This window comes from Pseudophryne corroboree, chromosome 2, assembly GCF_028390025.1.
Source record: "Pseudophryne corroboree isolate aPseCor3 chromosome 2, aPseCor3.hap2, whole genome shotgun sequence".
NCBI classification, from domain to species: domain Eukaryota; kingdom Metazoa; phylum Chordata; class Amphibia; order Anura; family Myobatrachidae; genus Pseudophryne; species Pseudophryne corroboree.
In genome coordinates this window covers 394,182,073-394,209,438 of record NC_086445.1, presented here as the reverse complement: position 1 = coordinate 394,209,438, position 27,366 = coordinate 394,182,073, and the positions used below count along the sequence as shown (strand labels likewise).

Sequence of the window (27,366 nt, the reverse complement as noted above, 5' to 3'; positions counted from 1 at the left end):
GGCCCATATCCACTCCTGTCTGTAGAGAGTGGAGAAAACAGCCCAGATGGAATTCCTCAGTAGGAGCATTCTTGGCTTCACACCAAGATACATACTTTCTCCAGATACGGTGATAATGTTTCGCCGTCCCCTCCTTCCTAGCCTTTATCAGAGTAGGGATGACTTCTTCTGGAATGCCTTTCCCAGCTAGGATTCGGTGTTCAACCGCCATGCCGTCAAACGTAACCACGGTAAGTCTTGGAACACGCAGGGCCCCTGTTGCAACAGGTCCTCTCTGAGAGGAAGAGGCGACGGATCTTCTGTGATCATTTCCTGAAGATCTGAATACCAGGCACTTCGAGGCCAATCTGGAACAATGAGTATTGTCCGCACGCTTTTTCGTCTTATGATTCTCAATATCTTTGAGATGAGTGGAAGAGGAGGGAACACATAGACCGACTGAAACACCCACGGTGTCACCAGGGCGTCTACTGCTACTGCCTGAGGGTCCCTTGACCTGGCACAATACCTCCGAAGCTTCTTGTTGAGGCGTGATGCCATCATGTCTATTTGAGGAAGTCCCCAACTACTTGTTATCTCTGCAAAAACTTCTTGATGAAGTCCCCACTCTCCTGGATGGAGATCGTGTCTGCTGAGGAAGTCTGCTTCCCAGTTGTCCACTCCTGGAATGAAGACTGCTGCCAAAGCGCTTATGTGATTTTCCGCCCAGCGAAGAATCCTGGTGTCTTCCACCATTGCCGCTCTGCTCCTTGTCCAGCCTTGGCGGTTTACATGAGCCATGGCTGTGACGTTGTCTGATTGAATCAGAACTGGTAGGTCGCGAAGAAGATTCTCCGCTTGACGTAGGCCGTTGTATATGGCCCTCAATTCCAGTACGTTGATGTGTAGACAAGCCTCCTGGCTTGACCATAGTCCCTGAAAGTTTCTTCCTTGTGTGATTGCTCCCCATCCTCGGAGGCTCGCATCCGTGGTCACCAGAACCCAGTCTTGAATACCGAATCTGCGACCCTCGAGAAGGTGAGAACTATGCAGCCACCACAGGAGAGACACCCTGGCCCTGGGGGACAGGCTTATTTTCTGATGAATTTGAAGATGGGACCCGGACCACTTGTCCAGAAGGTCCCACTGAAACGTCCTCGCATGAAACCTGCCGAAGGGGATGGCCTCGTAGGTTGCCACCATTTTTCCCAGTACTCGAGTGCATTGATGGACTGACACTCTTTTCGGTTTTAACAGGTCTCTGACCATGTTCTGGAGTTCCTGGGCTTTTTCCATTGGGAGAAAAACCCTCTTTTGTTTCGTGTCCAGAATCATGCCTAAGAAAGATAGCCGAGTTGTTGGAACCAACTGTGACTTTGGTAAATTCAGAATCCAGCCATGTTGCTGCAGCACTCTCAGGGAGAGCGCCACGCTTTTCAGCAACTGATCTCTCGACCTCGCTTTTATCAGGAGATCGTCCAAGTACGGGATAATTGTGACTCCCTGCCGGCGCAGGAGCACCATCATTTCCGCCATTACCTTCGTGAAAATCCTCGAGGCCGTGGAAAGCCCAAACGGCAACGTCTGAAATTGGTAATGACAGTCCTGTACAGCGAATCTCAGGTACGCCTGATGAGGGAGATATATGGGGACATGAAGGTACGCGTCCTTTATGTCCAGTGACACCATAAAATCCCCCCCTTCCAGGCTGGAGATAACTGCCCGGATCGATTCCATCCTGAATTTGAACTTTTTCAAATACAAGTTTAGGGATTTTAAATTTAGAATGGGTCTGACCGAGCCATCCGGCTTTGGGACCACAAATAGGGTTGAATAGTACCCATTCCCCTGTTGGACTAGGGGAACCGTGATAATCACTTGCTGTTGACACAGCTTTTGAATTGCAGCTAATACTACTGCCCTCTCTGGGGGAGAAGTTGGCAAGGCCGACTTGAAAAATTGGCGAGGGGGCACCTCTTCGAATTCCAGTTTGTAACCTTGGGATACAATTTCCATCGCCCAAGGATCCACGTCTGACAGAACCCAGACCTGGCTGAAGAGTCGAAGACGTGCCCCCACCGGCGTGGACTCCCTCAGTGGAACCCCAGCGCCATGCAGTGGATTTAGTAGAAGCCGTGGATGACTTCTGCTCCTGGGAACTAGCCATAGCAGACTGCTTTTTCCCTTACCTCTGGTGAGGAAGGAAGAGCCCCGACCTCTTCTGGACTTATGTGACCGAAAGGACTGCATCTGATATTGCTGCGTTTTCTTTTGTTGTGGGGAAACATAAGGTAAATAAGTAGATTTGCCCGCGGCAGCTGTGGAAACCAGGTCCGCGAGACCTTCCCCAAATAAATCCTCACCTTTGTAAGGCAAAACTTCCATATGCTTCTTTGAGTCGGCATCACCCGTCCATTGGCGGGTCCACAGGGCTCGCCTAGCAGAAATCGCCATGGCGTTGGCTCTCGAACCCAGTAGCCCAACGTCTCTCTGAGCATCTCTCATATATAAGACTGCGTCTTTAATGTGACCTAAGGTCAATAACATGGTATCCCTATCCAGGGTATCAATGTCAGCTGACAAGGTATCCGTCCAAGCCGCAACAGCGCTACAAACCCAAGCCGACGCTATTGCCGGTCTGGGCAAGGCCCCCGTATGTGTATAAATAGATTTTAAGGTAGTTTCCTGCCTGCGATCAGCAGGATCCTTGAGGGCCGCTGTGTCTGGAGACGGCAGCGCCACCTTTTTGGACGAGCGCGTTAACGCCTTGTCCACCCTGGGTGAGGATTCCCACCGTAACCTGTCCTGCGCAGGGAAAGGATACGCCATAAGAATTCTTTTGGGAATCTGCAGTTTCTTGTCTGGAGTTTCCCAAGCCTTTTCAAATAACTCGTTCAGCTCATGTGATGGGGGAAAGGTTACCTCAGGTTTCTTTTCCTTAAACATGTGTACCCTCTTGTCAGGGACAGAGGGGTCATCAGTGATATGTAAAACATTCTTTATTGCAATAATCATATAATGAATACTTTTGGCCACCCTTGGGTGCAACCTCGCATCATCGTAGTCGACACTGGAATCAGAATCCGTGTCGGTATCAGTGTCTGCTACTTGGGACAGGGGACGTTTCTGAGACCCTGAAGGGCCCTGTGACACAGCCAAAGCAATGGAGTGACTCCCTGTTCTATCCCTGGACTCTGCTTTGTCCAACCTCTGATGTAATAAGACACATTAGCATTTAAAACATTCAGCATATCCATCCAATCATGTGTCGGCATTGCCGACGGAGACACCACAATCATCTGCTCCACCTCCTCCTTAGATGACAAGAAAAGAAGGCTGCGCTGAATGTCAGAAAGTATAATGAGAAGAGAGCCAACGTATAAATTGTAAAATAAACAAATGTAATAATAAAAATGTGGTGTATGATAGCATTAAAAACAATGAAGAATGAATGAATGATGCTCAGTCATTTGTCTCAAAGTGTCAACACAATTCAGGAGCTTATAACGTGCTGCAGCTGTAGTTTAAAGCTGAAGTCCATATTCCGTAACTGGAAATGAATGCTGCTGTTGAGCACAATACTGAACAGACGGTGCAATAGTTAGGCTCCAATGGTAGATGGACTATGTGTAGCCAGTGAACATTCAATGATTGATACCTTTCCGATGGGCTGGTCCGTTTACCGGGCGTTCCCGGTCGGGTGTCCTGCGTTGCCCACAGATGCTGTGCAGCGGAGAGGAGATGGAATGCTGTGCGCTGTCGGCTGGCTAAGGCGGCGTGAGTAGCAGCAGCCGCTGGAAGCGAGGATGCAGCCAGGAGCGTAGCCGTCTGAGGATGCCGAGCTCTGCACCAGACATGAGACACCTGAGCACGGTGTGTGGAGAGGCGGGTCCTAACGCGTTTCGTCACGCTCCACGTGACTTTTTCAAGTGCTCAGGTGTCTCACGTCTGGTGCAGAGCTCGGCATCCTCAGACGGCTACGCTCCTGGCTGCATCCTCGCTTCCAGCGGCCGCTGCTACTCACACCGCCTTAGCCAGCCGACAGCGCACAGCATTCCATCTCCTCTCCGCTGCACAGCATCTGTGGGCAACGCAGGACACCCGACCGGGGACGCCCGGTAAACGGACCAGCCCATCGGAGAGGTATCAATCATTGAATGTTCACTGGCTACACATAGTCCATCTACCATTGGAGCCTAACTATTGCACCGACTGTTCAGTATTGTGCTCAACAGCAGCATTCATTTCCAGTTACGGAATATGGACTTCAGCTTTAAACTACAGCTGCAGCACGTTATAAGCTCCTGAATTGTGTTGACACTTTGAGACAAATGACTGAGCATCATTCATTCATTCTTCATTGTTTTTAATGCTATCATACACCACATTTTTATTATTACATTTGTTTATTTTACAATTTATACGTTGGCTCTCTTCTCATTATACTTTCTGACATTCAGCGCAGCCTTCTTTTCTTGTTATCTCTCTGTTGCACAACACCACACATAGTTGTTTGGCTAGCGCAGGATTTCAGAAATGTGATTTTAATACACTCCTAAAGTATGTGATTATCCTCTATTGAGGAGCTCTTTTAACAGTTAATGTTTTTTTCCTCCTTAGATGAGCCTTCCGCTTCAGACATGCCAACACACGCGTACCGACACCCCCACACACTCAGGGATATATCTATATGGAGACAGTTCCCCAGTAAGGCCCTTTGGAGAGACAGAGAGAGAGTATGCCAGCACACACCCAGCGCCAACTGACACTGGAAACCAAATTCCCAGACCAAACAGCGCTTTTATATAAATATAAAAATATACACTCACTGCGCCAATAAAAAGTGCCCCCCCTCCTCTTTTTTGCCCTCTGTCACCGTGTTCAGCAGGGGAGAGTCCGGGGAGCCAGCTTCTCTGCAGTGTGCTGTGGAGAAAATGGTGCTGGTTAGTGCTGGAGGATCAAGCTCCGCCCCCTCAGCGGCGGGCTTCGGTCCCGCTCAAATTTACTATAGTGGCGAGGGATTCTATAGTATAGTGCCTCCGCAGCCTCTATATATACTATTAGCCAGTCCCAAGAGATTAATAATTGCTGCCCAGGGCGCCCCCTCTGCGCCCTGCACCCTTCAGTGCCCGCTGTGTGTGTTGTGTGTGGGAGCAATGGCCACAGAGAAGATCTGAAGTCTTCTGCCACCTTTGAAGTCTTCTTTCTTCTTATACTCACCCGGCTTCTATCTTCCGGCTCTGTGAGGAGGACGGCGGCGCGGCTCCGGGACGAACGGCGAGGGTGAGACCTGCGTTCCGACCCTCTGGAGCTAATGGTGTCCAGTAGCCTAAGAAGCAGAGCCTGTCATTTAAGTAGGTCTGCTTCTCTCTCCTCAGTCCCACGATGCAGGGAGCCTGTTGCCAGCAGTGCTCCCTGAAAATAAAAAAACCTAACAAAATTCTTTTACAAAGAAACTCAGGAGAGCTCCCCTGTAGTGCATCCAGTCTCCACTTGGCACAGGATCTAACTGAGGTCTGGAGGAGGGGCATAGAGGGAGGAGCCAGTGCACACCCATCTAAAGTTCTTTATAGTGCCCATGTCTCCTGCGGAGCCCGTCTATACCCCATGGTCCTTACGGAGTCCCCAGCATCCTCTAGGACGTAAGAGAAAACGGTGTGATTACCAGCACTGTGAAGCAGGGGTGGGGCCATGATGATGTTATTCAACGCAAATTGTGTAACTGGCCGCCTGTACCACCCACTGCACTCGGGAACTGGACGGCTGCGTGGCTATGAGGGTTTTGCCCACTCTTCCGGGCATCCAGGAGCAACAGCTGATTTTCAAGAGCCTCTCGGAAGAGCTGAGAAAACAGGCAAGTATGGAGCAGTTAAAAAATTTGCATGAAAAACTGCACAAAAACAAATTTTTTTGAGATGTAACTCTCTAAGTAGCATATGGGGGTGTTGTGGGAGGTCTGAGTAGCATTTGGTAAGTGAAGTTTTGGGAGGTTTGATCTGGATGTGGAGGCTTTTTGGGAAGTCTAAATACGATGTAAGTGTGTGTGTATTTGGGGGGGAATTTTTGGAAGTCTGAATGTTACTGTATTACTGTACGTTGGGAGGTCAGAGTGGCATTTGAATTACTGTACGTGTGTTTGTGTGGGGGTCTGAGAGGCACGTGGTGGAGGTTGCGTACATGTGGGTTAAGAAGGTTTGTGGGGATCTTTTTGTGTGGGAAGTCAAGGTTTGAGGGCATGTGGGGCTATTTTGGAGCAAGCGGGAGGTCTGAGTTACATTTTGGAGCAAGTTAAGGTCATGCGGCATGTTTTGGGGTGAGTGATGTGGCTTTGCAGAGGGTTTTGAAGCTGATGATTCAGTCATTAAAATTAAGGGTAACGTGAGGCCCTGATGAAGGTTGGAGGACCACATAATGTGGCAATATTTTTTAGGCGGTATCTTGTGACCTCACTGTAAAAAATAAGTAAAGTTTTTGAAGGTCTGATACATAATTTATGCATTTTAAGTAAACACACATATTATACGTGTGTGTGTGTGTGTGTGTACACAACTTTTCTTTTAGGATACTTAGAAGAGACTGCAGACAATTATTGTAAGGTTTGACTTGTGTACAGTACTGTTTTACTAATACAGTAGTCTGTTAAATATGAAAATAATAATAATAAAAAAATAAATAAAAATATCTATATATATATATATACACACATATACATAAATAGTTGTACTGACTAGTGTAATAGACACCTGACTGGTGTAGTCACCACAAGACTCATGTGGCATGAGTGTGACACAGGTATGGGTGACACACAGCAGGTATGTATGGAACATGTGTATTGGCTCGCTGATGTCTACCCGGCCCATACAGTATAGGAAAGGAGATGATACAGAGGTGGCCGACCGCTGGGAGGCGCTATGCACGCTGCTCTGTACAGAGAGAAGGCGGTGTTACAGGTGACAGGAAACGGATATGTGCGAGCAGGAGCCTGGCTGGTTACGAGGAAAAGAAAACACAGGCAGACGCTCTTGCCACAAAATCTCTACTGCTCTGGCGGAGTTATGTTGATGTGAGGGGAGATAGCAAAGAGATCAGTGAGTGAGTGACAGCAGCACTAAGGAGAAACGGAGAGAGAAGCTGCCGGCAGCGAGGAGAGACAGCCGTGGCACTTCCATCACCCCGAAACACAGCGGCGGCAGGAAGGAGAGACGGGCGGGCTGCGTTACATGCCGTGTCCCTGAGAGCAGCCCCTGCGCCGCGCACCCAGCATGGCCCGGATACGGCCCCCCAGCCCACTGCACCAACATCGCTACTGCTACTGCAGCTACTCCCGGAGTAACAGCGGTGGCATCAGTAATGCTAGTAGCAGCAGCAGTGGCTGTATGCGGGAGGAGAGGAGCAGCCGCACCCCCTGCACCGGCGGCATCTACAGCCTGCTCCTCACCCTGATCACCCTGCACAGCGCCCGCAGCCACACAGAAGGTGAGACTCCTACCCTGCCTGTTTACCTCCTACCCTGCCTGTTTACCTCCTACCATGCCTGCCTCTCTGCCCCTTCCTACCTCCTACCCTGCCTGCCAGTCAGTCACATGGGTACTACATGCAGTATAGTGTGTGAAATAATATATATATATGTATTTTGATGTGTGTACTAGCAAATGCGGACAGGATGTTCACATTTTAAACTGATTTGTTCTGATTCTACAATAGGGTTTTCTTGTTCTGTACCTTTATGTGAGTGTTGACAATTGCTTGGGTGTCCCATTAGAACTACCTGTTTTAATGTTATATTTGTACTTGTATTTTCCCCATAATACACAAGTCCTTAGCATAATACAGGTGGTTGGCGTTTTTAATAAGCTTTGTTCCCGAGCTTGTACTTGATGCCATCTTTTATGGGCACACTTAGTAATACTGTACTATGGGGTCGATTCAATTCGGCAACTTAAGAATAGCGCCGGGAATTAGCTCCTGACGCTGTTCAATTCAGCTAAAGTTAAGTTGGCGAAAGCCCATTCTCGCCGACTTAACAGGTAGTTTTGTCGGGAGAACGGGCATTCTCCGACTTAACTACCCGCGGCGATGCTGATTCCCGACAGAATCAGCCTCGCGCCGGCCGCACTTTTGTCGGTTTTCTTCTCTCACCCCCCGGGGATGAGAGAAGAGTTCCCGACAATTGCGGGTAACTAGCAGCTGAATTGAATAGCGTCGGGAGCTAATACCCGGCGCTATTCTTAAGTTGCCGAATTGAATCGACCCCATTATCATTTTATTTTATAGGGAAAAAAGGTTAGATGGAAAGTAACTAATAGTAAAGTTGATTACCCTGTCAGGGAGTATGCAGAGCCATATTTGGCCCCACCGTGCCACATATACATGCTTGTTCTGACTCCGGTAAGCGCGGTAACACTATTTGCTGCCGCTGGATCTCTGTTACAGCACATGTCCACAATGGCTGACCATGCTACTCATAATCTGTACTGCACTGTGGCAAACAATTGGAGTTCAGTGTAGGACAGGGCCATAAATAGTTATTAAGCAATGCTGATAGCTATTTGGCTTGGAAGACCAAGACACAGAGGAAATAACCATTTTCTCAAAATAATTACAATTTTACATGATTGTATATAGTATTAGTAGATCTGGACCGCTCCTATGACTGGCGTGGATCCATCTCTGTCCTCTTCTCCATCCTTGCCTCCTATCCTCTGTACCACTCTCCATCCTGCTTTGCACCAGTGATACTTAACCTTTTCTATGAAACATGTCTCGTTGGCAGTGAGAGTTATTGGAAGGGGGTCCCAGCTTCAACTACACATGTCAGAGACATGATGGACCCAGCCAATTATATAAATTTGCGTGTCATTGTGGACATGCAGATGTGTGCTTCACTGGCCAAAGAAGTGTCCAGATAGAGCATAGGTCTGCAAACTCGGTCCTCATTACTCCACACAGTGCATGTTTTGCAGGTCTCCTCACAGAATTACAAGTGAAATAATTAACTCCACCTGCAGACCTTTTAAAATGTGTCTGTGAGTAATTAATACACCTGTGCACCTGCTGGGTTACCTGCAAAATATGCACTGTGTGGGGTAACGAGGACCGAGTTTGCAGACCTATGAGATAGAGGTTTGCAAGCAAATGATTAAGTTGGTAGAGAAGGTGAACGAGTGGCATGGCCAAGCTGGCTCAAGGTGGTGGAATGTTCCACAGCTCACTATTGTCTCATTAGATTGGTGCTAATTAAAGGAGCAACCTAAAAGCATCATTACTAAGTAACCACTACATTACAGTTACTGATAGTTGGTCTGAACCCTTACCCCTTCAACTGATGTCAGTTATGTCATTACAGTACCTGAGAGTTGTGACTCCCAGATATTGGATGGACTTAGCAAATTATTATTATAGGCACAAACAAAGTTAGGTATTTATGATGAGCGCTTTTCCTTCCCAAGGACGTTTGCAAAAATTATTTACTAAAGGTCTAATTTCTTAAAAAAGAAATTTTTTATTTACACATCCATGATAATTTGGTGACACAATGCACATTATACATGGATTGAACATACATAAAACATAGAAACATTTAGATAAAATGATGAAATATTGCACAGACCCTTATTTGTGGACATTTAAATGTGAACAATGACAGGATAATCTATGTCAGCGGAAGAGGCTGTTTGCGGTTCAACCTCCACCGGTAGGAGGTTGAACCGCAAACGGCCTCTTCCGCTTCCGCTGACGATCGCGGGACATGAAACGCACATTTCCGGTTCCGGCAGGAGTTTGAACTGCAAACGGCAGGAAAATTAAACCAGTTCTTTTCCGGAAAAGGAGTTTAAAAAGGGAAGCAGCCCATAACACCACAGATGCACTTGAAAAAGGATGTACCATCCGAAACGCGTTGTGCTACTAATGGGACTTTGATCTTCTTGGACTCTCACCGGGAACCTGTGATATCCATCTACATTGGCAAAGTGTGTGGTGTGTTGCTGGGCTGCCAGCTGGAACCCCATTTCTACATCAAAGGCACACACCACATGCCTCCTACGGTATGAGCCAGAAGTCCCACCATTTTATGATTTGCACATAGATTATCCTGCCATTGTTCACATTTAAATGTCCACAAATAAGGGTCTGTGCAATATTTCATCATTTTATCTAAATGTTTCTATGTTTTATGTATGTTCAATCCATGTATAATGTGCATTGTGTCACCAAATTATCATGGATGTGTAAATAAATTTATTTTTTTAAGAAATTAGACCTTTAGTAAATAATTTTTGCAAACGTCCTTGGGAAGGAAAAGCGATCATAAATACCTAACTTTGTTTGTGCCATTAATTTTGACACTGGTGTTAGTGTCTTTGTGGTATTTCCATTGGTTTGCGGCATATTCCTTCCCCAAAGTGCGCAACAATCCACCAAAATCTTCTCCAAATTATTATTATAGGCAAGGGTATGCCAGGTCACCTCAATATCTGCCCTGCCCCCTGCTCTCTCCTCTCCTAAGGCTGTCCCTGCTCAAACTGTGCCCGCATTGTGGAGACAAGACAGCCTTACACAATTGTTGTATCGAGATAGAGATATAGATATATATCTATATCTCTATTTGTTTTTTTTCAGATTGCTTGTGTGATACAGCCAACACTAATAGTTATGAGCAATACACTGTAAAATGGGCCCTCCTTGAGTAAATTAGTACAACATAATGTGCGTGCCTGCCATGGCTGCTCAATAATTACATAACAAGCCCTACCATAGAAAACTTTAATTGTAATATTAAAGCTACACTGATGTGAGAGAGCTTTTTGTTTCTAAATTCAGGCTACATTTCAGAAATTGACATCAAAAACAGTACTTTTGTACAAATTGTTTTTGCAAGCCAGTATCTTTCAAACTGTAAATACTGTAGCAAAGAGATCTCACAAAATATAACATAATGTGATGTAAGCATAAAAGACCCCAAAAAACTTCTGGTGAAATGGGCAAAAAGATGAAGGGGAAGTATTGTTTTTCATGTTGTGCGTTTTAGACACCTGGGACAAACGTCACATGAAGTTGGTTGGGTTTGAAAATTGCCAACTGACGGTTTAACTGCTTGGGTGGTTGGCATGGTGCCCCCAATATAAGTAAACATTAACTTTCATTAGTCCTCTCTCCCCCCCAACACACCTGTGTTTGTCCCATCCATCCATCCAGGTAAAATTAGAATTTGTTTTGATTTACGTTTAGCCCCCCCGCCAACATTTTTGCAAAACCGTAAATACTAAAAGAACTTGACGTGGCAGTAGAAGAGACAGGTTATTAATTTATTTATTTTTGTAAGTTTGAGCAACAAATCTGTTGAATACCTGCTCCCATATATCCCTTGCTCATCCTATAGGACTTTGGTGGTAATTCCAAGTTGATCGCAGCAGGAAATTTTTTAGCAGTTGGGCAAAACCATGTGCACTGCAGGGGAGGCAGATATAACATGTGCAGAGAGAGTTAGATTTGGGTGTGGTGAGTTTAATCTGCAATCTAAATTGCAGTGTAAAAATAAAGCAGCCAGTATTTACCCTGCACAGAAACAAAATAACCCACCCAAATCTAACTCTCTGCACATGTTATATCTGCTCCCCCTGCAGTGCACATGGTTTTGCCCAACTGCTGAAAAATTTCCTGCTGCGATCAACTTGGAATTACCCCCCTTGAGACTTGCAGAAGCAGCGGAAACCTACAAAGTTATGGAGACACAGGGAGTCCCTCTTAGGTTCCAAAACCTAAAAAGTTTTAATAAGAAAAAGAAAATGTAGGTCTTGTGCGGATGATTCCAGGCTAGTAAAGGTGGAAGTCACAGATTTAATAACACACTTGTTAGTATCCATGCTTGCAGCACTCTTAGATTATCTGAGTAATTCACCTGTCTATTTGGCTAGCACTAAATTGAAGCAGAACTTTTTTTTTTGGGGGTTGTATTTTATTCGGTGGGAGTGACAATGGCTAAGTAGGGAGAATTCAATGGTGGGCGAATAGCTGTTGCTGCAGTGTTTAAACAGACAATGGCAGCCTGTTTTGAACCATTCGCCTGGCCCAATTCACACCTCTTTTGCTTAAAAGTGCTCGCTGCCCCCACTTTGATATGAGATGCGACTGCCGTAAAGTGCGGTAGGTGTCATGGGATTTCATCCGAGCAAACAAGTCACTGGCAATTGAATTCACCCCCATAGAGTTAGGACGTTGCAAATGTTGATGCTTTCTTGTTGTGACAAGCTTTCTATATTGTATAATGTATATTCTGCTGTAAAAGACAGCAGTCTGTTTAAATATAATGGCTAGTTGTGTAGCAGTGCAAAATGGCCACTGCACTGCATGCAACTCCCAACATTATCAAATGCCCCAAGGCTAAAAGGATTAGTGTATAAAAATGAAGCTTTCACATTCTTGAGAAATGAAGATGTGATTTCCACTTGCTTCAGGGTTGCTTGATGTAGCATCTTCCTCATTTATCTGTTAATGACATTTCTCATATTCTCTGAGATAAAAGTAATTATTAAGTTAATCTGCTTGTCTCTGACCCAGTACCTGACCTACTATTTGGTAAAAGTTATCTCCTGTCAGTGTTTACCCTGGCAATACTTCAGTGCTACCAGGCAAGTGTCAAGGTTGTATGATTTGGCAATGTAACAGTCAGCAGGTAAAAGCAAAACATTTATATTGAAGTTGTTTCTAAACACTGGTGAATTATAGTACAGTTTGTTATACCCCTTTCACACTGCACAAATAACTCGTTATTGACCCGGCTTATTGCCGAGTCGACACGGGTCAGCGTACTGTGTGAAAGCACTTTTCACGCCTCGGCCAGCATTTTAGGTGGGTTTAGTCATTTTACATGGCTGAACCTGCTCTGTCTCGACACAATCAGAGTGAACACCCCCCCCCCCCCCCCCCCCCCCCCCCCCCCCAATTGATAAGTAGCCCGTTCACACTGCACCAAAAACCCGGTGTCGACCCGGTATTTTGCCGGGTTGACACGGGTTACTGCTGAATTCAACCCGGGAATAAAGAAGGTTATCACAGGGTCAGGCTCAGTGTGAACATGTTACCCGGTCGATGCGGTGTTATCCCCAGCACTGCCTACTCCCCTGCCCCGGATGGCAACCCGACCCAGCATATTGCCGGGTTGGGAAGCCACCTCGTTCACATTGCACAGGTCCAATCCTGGATCACACCCGGGAGGAACCCGTATCCAATTCCTGGGCGTGACCCCGCAATGGCAATGTGAATGGTGTATAGTATACCAAACTGTAATTTCTCTGACGTCCTAGTGGATGCTGGGACTCCGTAAGGACCATGGGGCATAGCGGCTCCGCAGGAGACAGGGCACAAGAATAAAAGCTTTAGGATCAGGTGGTGTGCACTGGCTCCTCCCCCTATGACCCTCCTCCAAGCCTCAGTTAGATTTTTGTGCCCGAACGAGAAGGGTGCAGGCTAGGTGGCTCTCCTGAGCTGCTTAGAATAAAAGTTTATTTTAGGTTTTTTATTTTCAGTGAGTCCTGCTGGCAACAGGCTCACTGCATCGTGGGACTAAGGGGAGAAGAAACGGACTCACCTGCGTGCAGAGTGGATCGGGTTTCTTAGGCTACTGGACATTAGCTCCAGAGGGACGATCACAGGTTCAGCCTGGATGGGTCCCGGAGCCGCGCCGCCGGCCCCCTTACAGAGCCAGAAGAGCGAAGAGGTCCGGTGAAATCGGCGGCAGAAGACGATCCTGTCTTCAGACTAAGGTAGCGCACAGCACCGCAGCTGTGCGCCATTGCTCTCAGCACACTTCACACTCCGGTCACTGAGGGTGCAGGGCGCTGGGGGGGAGCGCCCTGAGACGCAATATAACAGATGATACCTTAGGTTGGCAAAAGAATACATCACATATAGCTCTTGGGCTATATGGATGTATTTTAACCCCTGCCATTATTACAGAAAAGAGCGGGAGATAAGGACGTCGTGAAGGGGCGGAGCCTATCTCCTCAGCACACAAGCGCCATTTTCCCTCACAGCTCCGCCGGAAGGACGGCTCCCTGACTCTCCCCTGCAGACTTGCTACAGAATCAGGGTAAAAAAGAGAAGGGGGGGCACTATTGGCAGCTAAAAATTATATAAACAGCAGCTATAAGGGAATAACACTTATATAAGGTTATCCCTGTATATATATATAGCGCTTGGTGTGTGCTGGCAGACTCTCCCTCTGTCTCTCCAAAGGGCTTGTGGGGTCCTGTCCTCTATCAGAGCATTCCCGGTGTGTGTGCTGTGTGTCGGTACGTGTGTGTCGACATGTATGAGGAGGAAAATGATGTGGAGGCGGAGCAATTGCCTGGGTTAGTGATGTCACCCCCTAGGGTGTCGACACCTGACTGGATGATCGTATTTAAAGAATTAAGTGATAATGTCAGCACTTTGCAAAAAACGGTTGATGACATGAGACAGCCGGCAAATCAATTAGTGCCTGTCCAGGCGTCTCAGACACCGTCAGGGGCCCTAAAACGCCCGTTACCTCAGTGGGTCGACACAGACCCAGACACAGATACTGAGTCTAGTGTCGACGGTGAGGAGACAAACGTAATGTCCAGTAGGGCCACACGTTACATGATCACGGCAATGAAGGAGGCATTGAACATTTCTGACACTACAAGTACCACAAAGAAGGGTATTATGTGGGGTGTGAAAAAACTACCAATAGTTTTCCCTGAGTCAGATGAGTTAAATGAGGTGTGTGATAAAGCGTGGGTTTCCCCCGACAAAAAATTATTGGCACTATATCCTTTCCCGTCAGAGGTTAGGACGCGTTGGGAAACACCCCCTAGGGTAGATAAGGCGCTCACACGTTTATCTAAACAAGTAGCGTTACCGTCTCCTGATACGGCCACCCTCAAGGAACCAGCAGATAGAAGGCTGGAAAATATTCTTAAAAGTATATACACACATACTGGTGTTATACTGCGACCAGCAATCGCTTCAGCCTGGATGTGCAGTGCTGGAGTCGCGTGGTCGGATTCCCTGACTGAAAATATTGATACCCTGGATAGGGACAATATACTGCTAATATAGAGCATTTGAAGGATGCATTACTATATATGCGTGATGCACAGAGGGATATCTGCACCCTGGCATCAAGAGTAAGTGCTATGTCCATTTCTGCCAGAAGAGCGTTATGGACGCGACAGTGGTCAGGCGATGCGGATTCAAAACGACATATGGAAGTATTGCCGTATAAAGGGGAGGAGTTATTTGGGGCTGGTCTATCGGACCTGGTGGCAACGGCTGGAAAATCCACCTTTTTACCCCAGGTCACTTCACATCAGCAGAAAAAGACACCGTCTTTTCAAACTCAGTCCTTTCGTTCCCATAAGTACAAGCGAGCTAAAGGCCATTCCTTCCTGCCCCGGGGCAGAGGAAGGGGAAAAAGACTGCACCATGCAGCCGCTTCCCAGGAGCAGAAGCCCTCCCCTGCTTCTGCCAAGTCTTCAGCATGACGCTGGGGCTTTACAAGCAGACTCAGACATGGTGGGGGCCCGTCTCAAGAATTTCAACGCGCAGTGGGCTCACTCGCAAGTGGAGCCCTGGATTCTACAGGTAGTATCGCAGGGGTACAAACTGGAATTCGAGGCGTTTCCCCCTCGCCGGTTCCTGAAGTCTGCTCTACCAAAGTCTCCTTCCGACAGGGAGGCAGTTTTGGAAGCCATTCACAAGCTGTATTCCCAGCAGGTGATAATCAAGGTACCCCTCCTACAACAGGGAAAGGGGTATTATTCCACGCTGTTTGTGGTACCGAAGCCGGACGGCTCGGTGAGACCAATTTTAAATCTGAAATCCTTGAACACTTACATAAAGAGGTTCAAATTCAAGATGGAATCACTCAGAGCGGTGATAGCAAACCTGGAAGAAGGGGACTATATGGTGTCTCTGGACATCAAGGATGCTTATCTCCACGTCCCAATCTACCCGTCTCACCAAGGGTACCTCAGGTTTGTAGTACAAAACTGTCATTATCAGTTTCAGACGCTGCCGTTTGGGTTGTCCACGGCACCTCGGGTCTTTACCAAGGTAATGGCCGAAATGATGATTCTTCTTCGAAGAAAAGGCATCTTAATTATCCCTTACTTGGACGATCTCCTGATAAGGGCAAGGTCCAGGGAACAGTTAGAAGTCGGAGTAGCACTATCTCAGGTAGTGTTACGTCAGCACGGGTGGATCCTAAATATTCCAAAATCGCAGCTGATTCCTACGACACGTCTACTGTTCCTAGGAATGATTCTGGACACAGTCCAGAAAAAGGTGTTTCTCCCGGAGGAGAAGGCCAGGGAGTTATCCGAGCTAGTCAGGAACCTCCTAAAACCAGGCCAGGTGTCAGTGCATCAGTGCACGAGGGTCCTGGGAAAAATGGTGGCTTCTTACGAAGCGATTCCATTCGGAAGATTCCATGCAAGAACTTTTCAGTGGGATCTGCTGGACAAATGGTCCGGATCGCATCTTCAGATGCATCAGCGGATAACCCTGTCGCCAAGGACAAGGGTGTCTCTTCTGTGGTGGCTGCAGAGTGCTCATCTTCTAGAGGGCCGCAGATTTGGCATTCAGGATTGGATCCTGGTGACCACGGATGCAAGCCTGAGAGGCTGGGGAGCAGTCACACAGGGAAGAAATTTCCAGGGCTTGTGGTCAAGCATGGAAGCATCTCTTCATATAAACATTCTGGAACTAAGGGCCATTTACAATGCCCTAAGTCAAGCGAAACCCCTGCTTCAGGGTCAGGCGGTATTGATCCAATCGGACAACATCACGTCAGTCGCCCACGTAAAGATGGCGTCCCGTTTAAACAAATAACTAGACAGATATTGCGCCAGGTCAAGGGACCCTCAGGCAATAGCGGTGGACGCCCTGGTAACGCCGTGGGTGTACCAGTCAGTGTATGTGTTCCCTCCTCTGCCTCTCATACCAAAGGTACTGAGAATCATAAGAAGGAGAGGAGTAAGAACTATACTCGTGGCTCCGGATTGGCCAAGAAGGACTTGGTACCCGGAACTTCAAGAGATGCTCACGGACGAACCGTGGCCTCTACCTCTGAGAAAGGACCTGCTCCAGCAGGGGCCTTGTCTGTTCCAAGACTTACCGCGGCTGCGTTTGACGGCATGGCGGTTGAACGCCGGATCCTGAGGGAAAAAGGCATTCCAGATGAAGTCATCCCTACCCTGGTCAAGGCCAGGAAGGACGTAACCGCAAAACATTATCACCGCATTTGGCGAAAATATGTTGCGTGGTGTGAGGCCAAGAAGGCCCCTACAGAGGAATTTCAACTGGGTCGTTTCCTCCATTTCCTGCAAACAGGACTATCTATGGGCCTAAAATTAGGGTCCATTAAGGTTCAAATTTCGGCCCTGTCGATTTTCTTCCAGAAAGAACTGGCTTCAATGCCTGAAGTCCAGACATTTGTAAAAGGGGTACTGCATATACAGCCTCCTTTTGTGCCTCCAGTGGCACCTTGGGATCTCAATGTTGTGTTGAGTTTTCTAAAGTCACATTGGTTTGAACCACTCACCACTGTGGACTTCAAATATCTCACATGGAAGGTGACGATGCTGTTAGCCCTGGCTTCAGCCAGGCGTGTGTCAGAATTGGCGGCTTTATCATATAAAAGTCCTTACTTAATTTTTCATTCTAATAGGGCAGAATTGAGGACTCGTCCTCAATTTCTACCTAAGGTGGTTTCTGCATTTCCCATGAACCAACCTATTGTGGTACCTGCGGCTACTAGGGACTTGGAGGACTCCAAGTTGCTTGACGTTGTCAGGGCCCTGAAAATGTTTCCAGGACGGCTGGAGTCAGAAAATCTGACTCGCTGTTTATCCTGTATGCACCCAACAAGCTGGGTGCTCCTGCTTCTAAGCAGACGATTGCTCGTTGGATTTGTAGTACAATTCAGCTTGCACATTCTGTGGCGGGCCTGCCACAGCCAAAATCGGTAAAAGCCCATTCCACAAGGAAAGTGGGCTCATCTTGGGCGGCTGCCCGAGGGGTCTCGGCTTTACAACTTTGCCGAGCAGCTACTTGGTCAGGGGCAAACACGTTTGCAAAATTCTACAAATTTGATACCCTGGCTGAGGAGGACCTGGAGTTCTCTCATTCGGTGCTGCAGAGTCATCCGCACTCTCCCGCCCGTTTGGGAGCTTTGGTATAATCCCCATGGTCCTTACGGAGTCCCAGCATCCACTAGGACGTCAGAGAAAATAAGATTTTACTTACCGATAAATCTATTTCTCGTAGTCCGTAGTGGATGCTGGGCGCCCATCCCAAGTGCGGATTGTCTGCAATACTTGTATATAGTTATTGTTACAAAAATTTGGGTTATTATTGTTGTGAGCCATCTTTTCAGAGGCTCCTTTTCGTTTTATCATACTGTTAACTGGGTTCAGATCACAAGTTGTACGGTGTGATTGGTGTGGCTGGTATGAGTCTTACCCGGGATTCAATATCCTTCCTTATTATGTACGCTCGTCCGGGCACAGTATCCTAACTGAGGCTTGGAGGAGGGTCATAGGGGGAGGAGCCAGTGCACACCACCTGATCCTAAAGCTTTTATTCTTGTGCCCTGTCTCCTGCGGAGCCGCTATTCCCCATGGTCCTTACGGAGTCCCAGCATCCACTACGGACTACGAGAAATAGATTTATCGGTAAGTAAAATCTTATTTTTACAATATTTTTAGTTTTTGACCTAAATTTCCATAAAAACTGTAAATATTTTGGTGATCTAGAATTTTTGACTGGTAGCGCATATTTCTGTCAAGGTAAAGTAATCCACTATAGAACTGAAAGCTTCGAAATCTTACCAGATATGTTTTGACTATTTTAATACCATAAACCTGTTGAAGATGTAGGTTTTCCCCGTGTGGGCAAATTTTCAGACCGCTAGTTTGGTTTAGATGTATGTGCCCTAAACGACTGTCAGCATGTGTTTGGTAACGGAGTACAGTATATGTAGCCAGACGCTAGTTTAGTGGTGGGTGTTGATCACAGCATTTTTTGGTCAAATCGGCACACCGATTTTACCTCAGCAGCTCAGATTTTGTTAAAATTTGGTATATGGAGAGGATATGTCTAGTCTAAGAAAAATACAAAATATTTAAATGTATCATATCTCATGCCGTTTCCAAAATATGGCTATGTAAAGTTTTCAGAAATCTGTCAAAAATGCACACCTAGCATATTTTCAAATTGCCATAGCAGCTCTACTGATTAAGCTAGAGAGGTGGGAGTGGTGTCATTTTACTGGTGTTTTTTATTTTTTATTTTTTTTTATACCCTTTCCTGTGGTATACAGCACAATAGGCTTTGTGAGGAAATTTTTTTTTCCAAATTCAAACTGAAAGTTTTCTACATATATACTTTCCATATACCAAATGTTATCAGAAGCTGAGCTGGTGAGGTAAAAACAGTGTGTTGATTTAACATTGAATCCCACATTCTAATGCAACAAAGTAGATCAGAGTGTGTCTGTTTGACAGGAATCCTGGTGTCCCGTGTAGTGACTACTACAATGTCTGTGTAGACATCTATAGCCAGATAAAGCTTCACCTTGATATTGATATATTTTAAAGGTGTGGTATGGAGGGTCGACAGTGTCTAGGTCAACCACTATTGGTCGACAGTAAGTAGGTCGCGCATGGGTTCTAGGTCGACATGACATAAGGTCGACATTAGTTTTTTTTCACTGTTTTTGGTGTCATTTTCTTTGTAAAGTGACCGGGAACCCCAATTAGTGTACTGTGTCCCCTCTCATGGCTCGCGAGGGGCATCGCTCTGCTACCGATGCGCTCTGCACAGGTTACCGTTACCAATTGTAGTCCCCGTGGATCGTAAAGTGTGAAAAAGTTCAAAAAATTTTTTTTGGTTTTTTTAATACTCATGTCGACCTAGAGTCCCTGTCAACCTAGAAACCATGTCGACCTACTTACTGTCGACCAATAGTGGTCGACCTAGACACTGTCTACCTAAGTCTTGTCGACCTAGAGATCGGATACCATTTGTAATATTAAATGCAGCGCAACAATTTTCAAATTCTTACAATATCCTTTAATACCACTGTTCTTTTAAATATACTGTTAGGAAATAGTTTATGCAATGTTACTATGTAGTGTAGTTGTGTTATAGTCCATACACACTATACAGTATCGTTAACGATCTAAACGATATTGTTCAATCCTAAATGATACTGCGTAATGTGTATGCATGATCCGACGTACGATGCGCACTCCTGTGGGTCGCATGCCACGTCGTACGTCGGACTGCATGCAGTCTTGATGAGGTGATATTGTGTGGTTTTGAACTCCAGTGATGACTTTGTTTCTAGACATCGGGTGACATTGTTTGTAGTGTGTACACACAATCTGATCTGGTATCTTATACAATATCATACAATATTTTATCGTATGGGATCGCATAATGTGTACATGGCATTAGTTGCTGGTGTGATATAGAAGTATGTACCGGTAGGGAAAGTGGACGGATCATTTGAATGGTTTGATATTTTAATCTTGTGTTCTGCCCCCTGTGTCACACCTGTTGCTTTAACCTATTCATTTACTATAGTGTTCCTGCTAGGATGTGAGCAGGGCAGGGCACAGAGGTGCAGGGGCAGTATGTCACGCAGCCCGCCAGGGAGGTGTGAGTGGCCCCATCACTATTGGGGTTGGTTTTATCCACGTCACCAATGTGGCGCGATCCATGCAATGTGCAAGGCATCTATTCTCACAGTGGCGGTACGGCACTGGTAGACTGTTAGGGTGCTGCTAAAGGTTCAGGGTACGTTTTGTCATTAAAAAATTGGGCATCCTAGCGTGAATACTATATTACTAAGACAGGTATTTGTAAAGCAGGGGTTGTCCTACCTAGCTGCTGGTCTCCCAATAAGAATAATGCCCCATTTTCTTTATAAACTCTGCATAACCGTGTTCCTGGCATCATCCCCTTGTATAAGACAAATGAGAGTGACCCTAAGTTTTATGAGCTCCTCAAACAAAAAGCAAAAAACCCCCAAAAAACTCTGGGTTACTAGGAAAAAAACGTAACTTTAATAACGTTTTGATGTGCATCGGACATTTCGGGTTTTGTGTTTTGGATTCGGTTCCGCGGCCGTGTTTTGGATTCGGACGCGTTTTGGCAAAAGCTCCCTGAAAAGTTTTTGTCTGATTCGGGTGTGTTTTGGATTCGGGTGTTTTTTTACAAAAACCCCTCAAAAACAGCTTAAATCATAGAATTTGGGGGTCATTTTGATCCCATAGTATTAACCTCAATAACCATAATTTCACTCATTTTCAGTTTATTCTGAACACCTCACTATTATTTTTAGTCCTAAAATTTGCACAGAGGTCGCTGGATGACTAAGCTAAGCGACCCAAGTGGCACAAACACCTGGCCCATCTAGGAGTGGCACTGCAGTGTCAGACAGGATGGCACTTCAAAAAAATAGTCCCCAAACAGCACACGATGCAAAGAAAAAAAGAGGTGCACCAAGGTCGCTGGATGGCTAAGCTAAGCGACACAAGTGTCCGACACAAACACCTGGCCCATCTAGGAGTGGCACTGCAGTGTCAGGCAGGATGGCACTTCAAAAAAAATAGTCCCCAAACAGCACATGATGCAAAGAAAAATGAAAGAAAAAAGAGGTGCAAGATGGAATTGTTCTTGGGCCCTCCAACCCACCCTTATGTTGTATAAACAGGACATGCACACTTTAACAAACCCATCATTTCAGCGACACGGTCTGCCACACAACTGTGACTGAAATGACTGGTTTGGGCCCCCACCAAAAAAGAAGCAGCCAATCTCTCCTTGCACAAACTGGCTCTACAGAGGCAAGATGTCCACCTCCTCCTCATCGTCCGATTCCTCACCCCTTTCACTGTGTACATCCCCCTCCTCACAGATTATTAATTCGTCTCCACTGGAATCCACCATCTCAGGTCCCTTTGTACTTTCTGGAGGCAATTGCTGGTGAATGTGTCCACGGAGGAATTGATTATAATTCATTTTGATGAACATCATCTTCTCCACATTTTCTGGAAGTAACCTCGTACGCCGATTGCAAGGTGAGCGGCTGCACTAAACACTCGTTCGGAGTACACACTGGAGGGTGGGCAACTTAGGTAAAATAAAGCCAGTTTCTGCAAGGCCCTCCAAATTGCCTCTTTTTCCTGCCAGTATACGTACGGACTGTCTGACAAGCCTACTTGGATGCAGTCACTCATATAATCCTCCACCATTCTTTCAATGGTGAGAGAATCCTATGCAGTGACAGTAGACGACATGTCAGTAATCGTTGGTAGGTCCTTGAGTCCGGACCAGATGTCCGCACTCGCTCCAGACTGCCCTGCATCACCGCCAGCGGGTGGGCTCGGAATTCTTATCCTTTTCCTCGCACCCCCAGTTGCTGGGAGAATGTGAAGGAGGAGCTGTTGGCGGGTCACGTTCCGCTTGACTTGACAATTTTCTCACCAGCAGGTCTTTGAACCTCTGCAGACTTGTGTCTGCCGGAAAAAGAGATATAAGGTAGGTTTTAAATCTAGGATCGAGCACGGTGGCCAAAATGTAGTGCTCTGATTTCAACAGATTGACCACCCGTGAATCCTGGTTCAGCGAATTAAGGGCTCCATCCACAAGTCCCACATGCCTAGCGGAATCGCTCTGTTTTAGCTCCTCCTTCAATGTCTCCAGCTTCTTCTGCAAAAGCCTGATGAGGGGAATGACCTGACTCAGGCTGGCAGTGTCTGAACTGACTTCACGTGTGGCAAGTATAAAGGGTTGCAGAACCTTGCACAACGTTGAAATCATTCTCCACTGCGCTTGAGTCAAGTGCATTCCCCCTCCTTTGCCTATATCGTGGGCAGATGTATAGGCTTGAATGGCCTTTTGCTGCTCCTCCATCCTCTGAAGCATATAGATGGTTGAATTCCACCTCGTTACCACCTCTTGCTTAAGATGATGGCAGGGCAGGTTCAGGACTGTTTGCTGATGCTCCAGTCTTCGGCACGCGGTGGCTGAATGCCGAAAGTGGCCCGCAATTCTTCGGGCCACCGACAGCATCTCTTGCACGCCCCTGTCGTTTTTTAAATAATTCTGCACCACCAAATTCAATGTATGTGCAAAACATGGGACGTGCTGGAATTTGCCCAGATGTAATGCACGCACAATATTGCTGGCGTTGTCCGATGTCACAAATCCCCAGGAGAGTCCATTTTGGGGTAAGCCATTCTGCGATGATGTTCCTCAGTTTCCGTAAGAGGTTGTCAGCTGTGTGCCTATTATTGAAAGCTGTGATACAAAGCGTAGCCTGCCTAGGAACGAGTTGGCGTTTGCGAGATGCTGCTACTGGTGCCGCCGCTGTTGTTGCTGCAGGAGTCAAAACATCTACCCAGTGGGCTGTCACAGTCATATAGTCCTGAGTCTGCCCTGCTCCACTTGTCCACATGTCCGTGGTAAGTGGACATTGGGTACAACTGCATTTTTTAGGACACTGGTGACTCTTTTTCTGAGGTCTGTGTACATTTTCGGTATCGCCTGCCTAGAGAAATGGAACCTAGATGGTATTTGGTAGCGGGGACACAGTACCTCAATCAAGTCTCTAGTTGCCTGTGAATTAACGGTGGATAACGGAAACACGTTTCTCACTGCCCAGGCTGCCAAGGCCTGAGTTATCCGCTTTGCAGCAGGATGACTGCTGTGATATTTCATCTTCCTCGCAAAGGACTGTTGGACAGTCAATTGCTTACTGGAAGTAGTACAAGTGGTCTTCCGACTTCCCCTCTGGGATGACGATCGACTCCCAGCAGTAACAACAGCAGCGCCAGCAACAGTAGGCGTTACACTCAAGGATGCATCGGAGGAATCCCAGGCAGGAGAGGACTCGTCAGATTTTACAGTGACATGGCCTGCAGGACTATTGGCTTTCCTGTGTAAGGAGGAAATTGACACTGAGGGAGTTGGTGGTGTGGTTTGCAGGAGCTTGGTTACAAGAGGAAGGGATTTAGTGGTCAGTGGACTGCTTCCGCTGTCATCCAAAGTTTTTGAACTTGTCACTGACTTCTGATGAATGCGCTCCAGGTGACGTATAAGGGAGGATGTTCCGAGGTGGTTAACGTCCTTACCCCTACTTATTACAGCTTGACAAAGGCAACACACGGCTTGACACCTGTTGTCCACATTTGTGTTAAAATAATTCCACACCGAAGAGGTGATATTTTTTTATTTTTTTTTTTGTATTTTGACCAGGCATGTCAATGGCCATATTCGTCCCACGAACAACAGGTGTCTCCCCGGGTGCCTGACTTACAAACCACCTCACCATCAGAATCCTCCTTGTCAATTTCCTCCTCAGCGCCAGCAACACCCATATCCTCATCCTGGTGTACTTCAACAGTGACATCTTCAATTTGACTATAAGGAACTGGACTGCGGGTACTCCTTCCAGCACTTGCAGGGGGCGTGCAAATGGTGGAAGGCGCCACCTCTTCCCGTCCAGTGTTGGGAAGGTCAGGCATCGCAGCCGACACAATTGGACTCTCCTTGGGGATTTGTGATTTAGAAGAACGCACAGTTCTTTGCTGTGCTTTTGCCAGCTTAAGTCTTTTCATTTTTCTAGCGAGAGGATGAGTGCTTCCATCCTCATGTGAAGCTGAACCACTAGCCATGAACATAGGCCAGGGCCTCAGCCGTTCCTTGCCACTCCGTGTCGTAAATGGCATATTGGCAAGTTTATGCTTCTCCTCAGACGCTTTTAATTTTGATTTTTGGGTCATTTTACTGAACTTTTGTGTTTTGGATTTTACATGCTCTCTACTATGACATTGGGCATCGGCCTTGGCAGACGACGTTGATTGCATTTCATCGTCTCGGCCATGACTAGTGGCAGCAGCTTCAGCACGAGGTGGAAGTGGATCTTGATCTTTCCCTATTTTACCCTCCACATTTTTGTTCTCCATTTTTTAATGTGTGGAATTATATGCCAGTATCAGTAGCAATGGCCTACTACTATATATACTGCGCGCAACTGAAATGCACCACAGGTATGGATGGATAGTATACTTGACGACACAGAGGTAGGTAGAGCAGTGGCCTACTGTACCGTACTGCTATATATTATATACTGGTGGTCAGCAAACTGTGCAAAACTAAAATGCACCATAGGTTTGGATGGATAGTATACTTGATGACACAGAGGTAGGTAGAGCAGTGGCCTTCTGTACCGTACTGCTATATATTATATACTGGTGGTCAGCAAAATTATGCACTGTACTCCTACTATATACTCCAATGCAGCACAGATATGGAGCGTTTTTCAGGCAGAGAACTTATAATACTGGTGGTCACTGGTCAGCAAAACTCTGCACTGTACTCCTCCTATATAATACTGCTGGTCCCCAGTCCCCACAATAAAGCAGTGTGAGCACAAATATATGCAGCACACTGAGCACAGATATGGAGCGTTTTTCAGACAGAGAACGTATAATACTGGTGGTCACTGGTCAGCAAAACTCTGCACTGTACTCCTCCTATAATACTGCTGGTCCCCAGAATAAAGATATTTGCATCCCCCTGAAAGTTCTGAAACAAAGTGAGAGGACGCCAGCCACGTCCTCTCACTATCATTTCCAATGCACGAGTGAAAAATGGCGGCGACGCGCGGCTCCTTATATAGAATCCGAATCTCGCGAGAATCCGACAGTGGGATGATGACGTTCGGGCGCGCTCGGGTTAACCGAGCAATACTGGAGTATCCGAGTATGCCTCGGACCCGTGTAAAATTTGTGAAGTTCGGATTCCGAGGAACCGAACCCGCTCATCACTAGTTTGGAGTGCATGTGCATTTTCTTTTAGTGCGGTGGTTCCCAAACTGGGTGCTTTGGCATTTGCAGGGGAGTCCTGGGTTGGTGGTCTAGGACCAATTAAATAAGAATTTACTCACCGGTAATTCTATTTCTCGTAGTCCGTAGTGGATGCTGAGGACTCCGTAAGGACCATGGGGAATAGACGGGCTCCGCAGGAGACTGGGCACTCTAAAGAAAGATTCAGGACTATCTGGTGTGCACTGGCTCCTCCCCCTATGACCCTCCTCCAAGCCTCAGTTAGGAACTGTGCCCGGAAGAGCTGACACAATAAGGAAGGATTTTTGAATCCCGGGTAAGACTCATACCAACCACACCAATCACACCATATAACTCGTGATAGGAACCCCGGTTAACAGTATGATAACAATGGAGCCTCTGAACAGATGGCTCGCAATAACAACCCGATTATAGTAACAATAACTATTTACAAGTATTGCAGACGATCAGCACTTGGGATGGGCGCCCAGCATCCACTACGGACTACGAGAAATAGAATTACCGGTGAGTAAATTCTTATTTTCTCTGATGTCCTAGTGGATGCTGGGGACTCCGTAAGGACCATGGGGATTATACCAAAGCTCCCAAACGGGCGGGAGAGTGCGGATGACTCTGCAACACCGAATGAGAGAACTCCAGGTCCTCCTCAGCCAGGGTATCAAATTTGTAGAATTTTGCAAACCTGTTTGCCCCTGACCAAGTAGCAGCTCGGCAAAGTTGTAAAGCCGAGACCCCCGGGCAGCCGCCCAAGATGAGCCCACCTTCCTTGTGGAATGGGCTTTCACTGATTTAGGGTGCGGTAATCCCACCGCAGAATGCGCCAGCTGAATAGTGCTACAAATCCAGCGCGCGATAGACTGCTTAGAGGCAGGAGCACCCAGCTTGTTGGGTGCATACAGGATAAACAGCGAGTCAGTCTTCCTGACTCCAGCCGTCCTGGAAACATACATTTTCAGGGCCCTGACTACGTCCAGTAACTTGGAATCCTCCAAGTCCCTAGTAGCCGCAGGCACCACAATAGGTTGGTTCAAGTGAAAAGCTGAGACCACCTTCGGGAGAAACTGAGGACGAGTCCTCAACTCTGCCCTATTCATATGGAAAATCAGATAAGGACTTTTACAAGACAAAGCCGCCAATTCTGATACTCGCCTGGCCGAAGCCAGGGCCAACAACATGACCACTTTCCACGTGAGATATTTCAAATCCACAGTCTTAAGTGGCTCGAACCAATGTGATTTCAGGAATTCCAAAACCACATTGAGATCCCAAGGTGCCACTGGGGCCACAAAAGGAGGCTGAATATGCAGAACTCCTTTGACAAACTACTGAACTTCAGGCAGTGAAGCCAGTTCTTTTTAGAAGAAAATCGACAGAGCCGAAATCTGGACCTTAATGGACCCCAATTTGAGGCCCAACGTCACCCCTGCTTGCAGGAAATGCAGGAATCGACCCAGCTGAAATTCCTCCGTCGGGGCCTTCTTGG

The 27,366-nt window shown here is 46.8% G+C and overlaps 1 protein-coding gene across 5 annotated transcripts in view; it reads left to right on the top strand.

Moving 5' to 3' along the window:
* Positions 1–6,951: 6,951 nt before the first annotated feature.
* The window catches only part of TMEM131 (transmembrane protein 131), a 554,400-nt gene continuing 533,985 nt past the window's right edge, over positions 6,952–27,366 (top strand). For all 5 annotated transcript variants that reach the window (XM_063953320.1, XM_063953322.1, XM_063953321.1 and 2 more), the window contains exon 1: positions 6,952–7,455. In XM_063953320.1, coding sequence (XP_063809390.1) covers positions 7,242–7,455 — 214 coding nt within the window. In that variant the 5' untranslated portion in view covers positions 6,952–7,241. The remainder of the gene's footprint in view (positions 7,456–27,366) is intronic.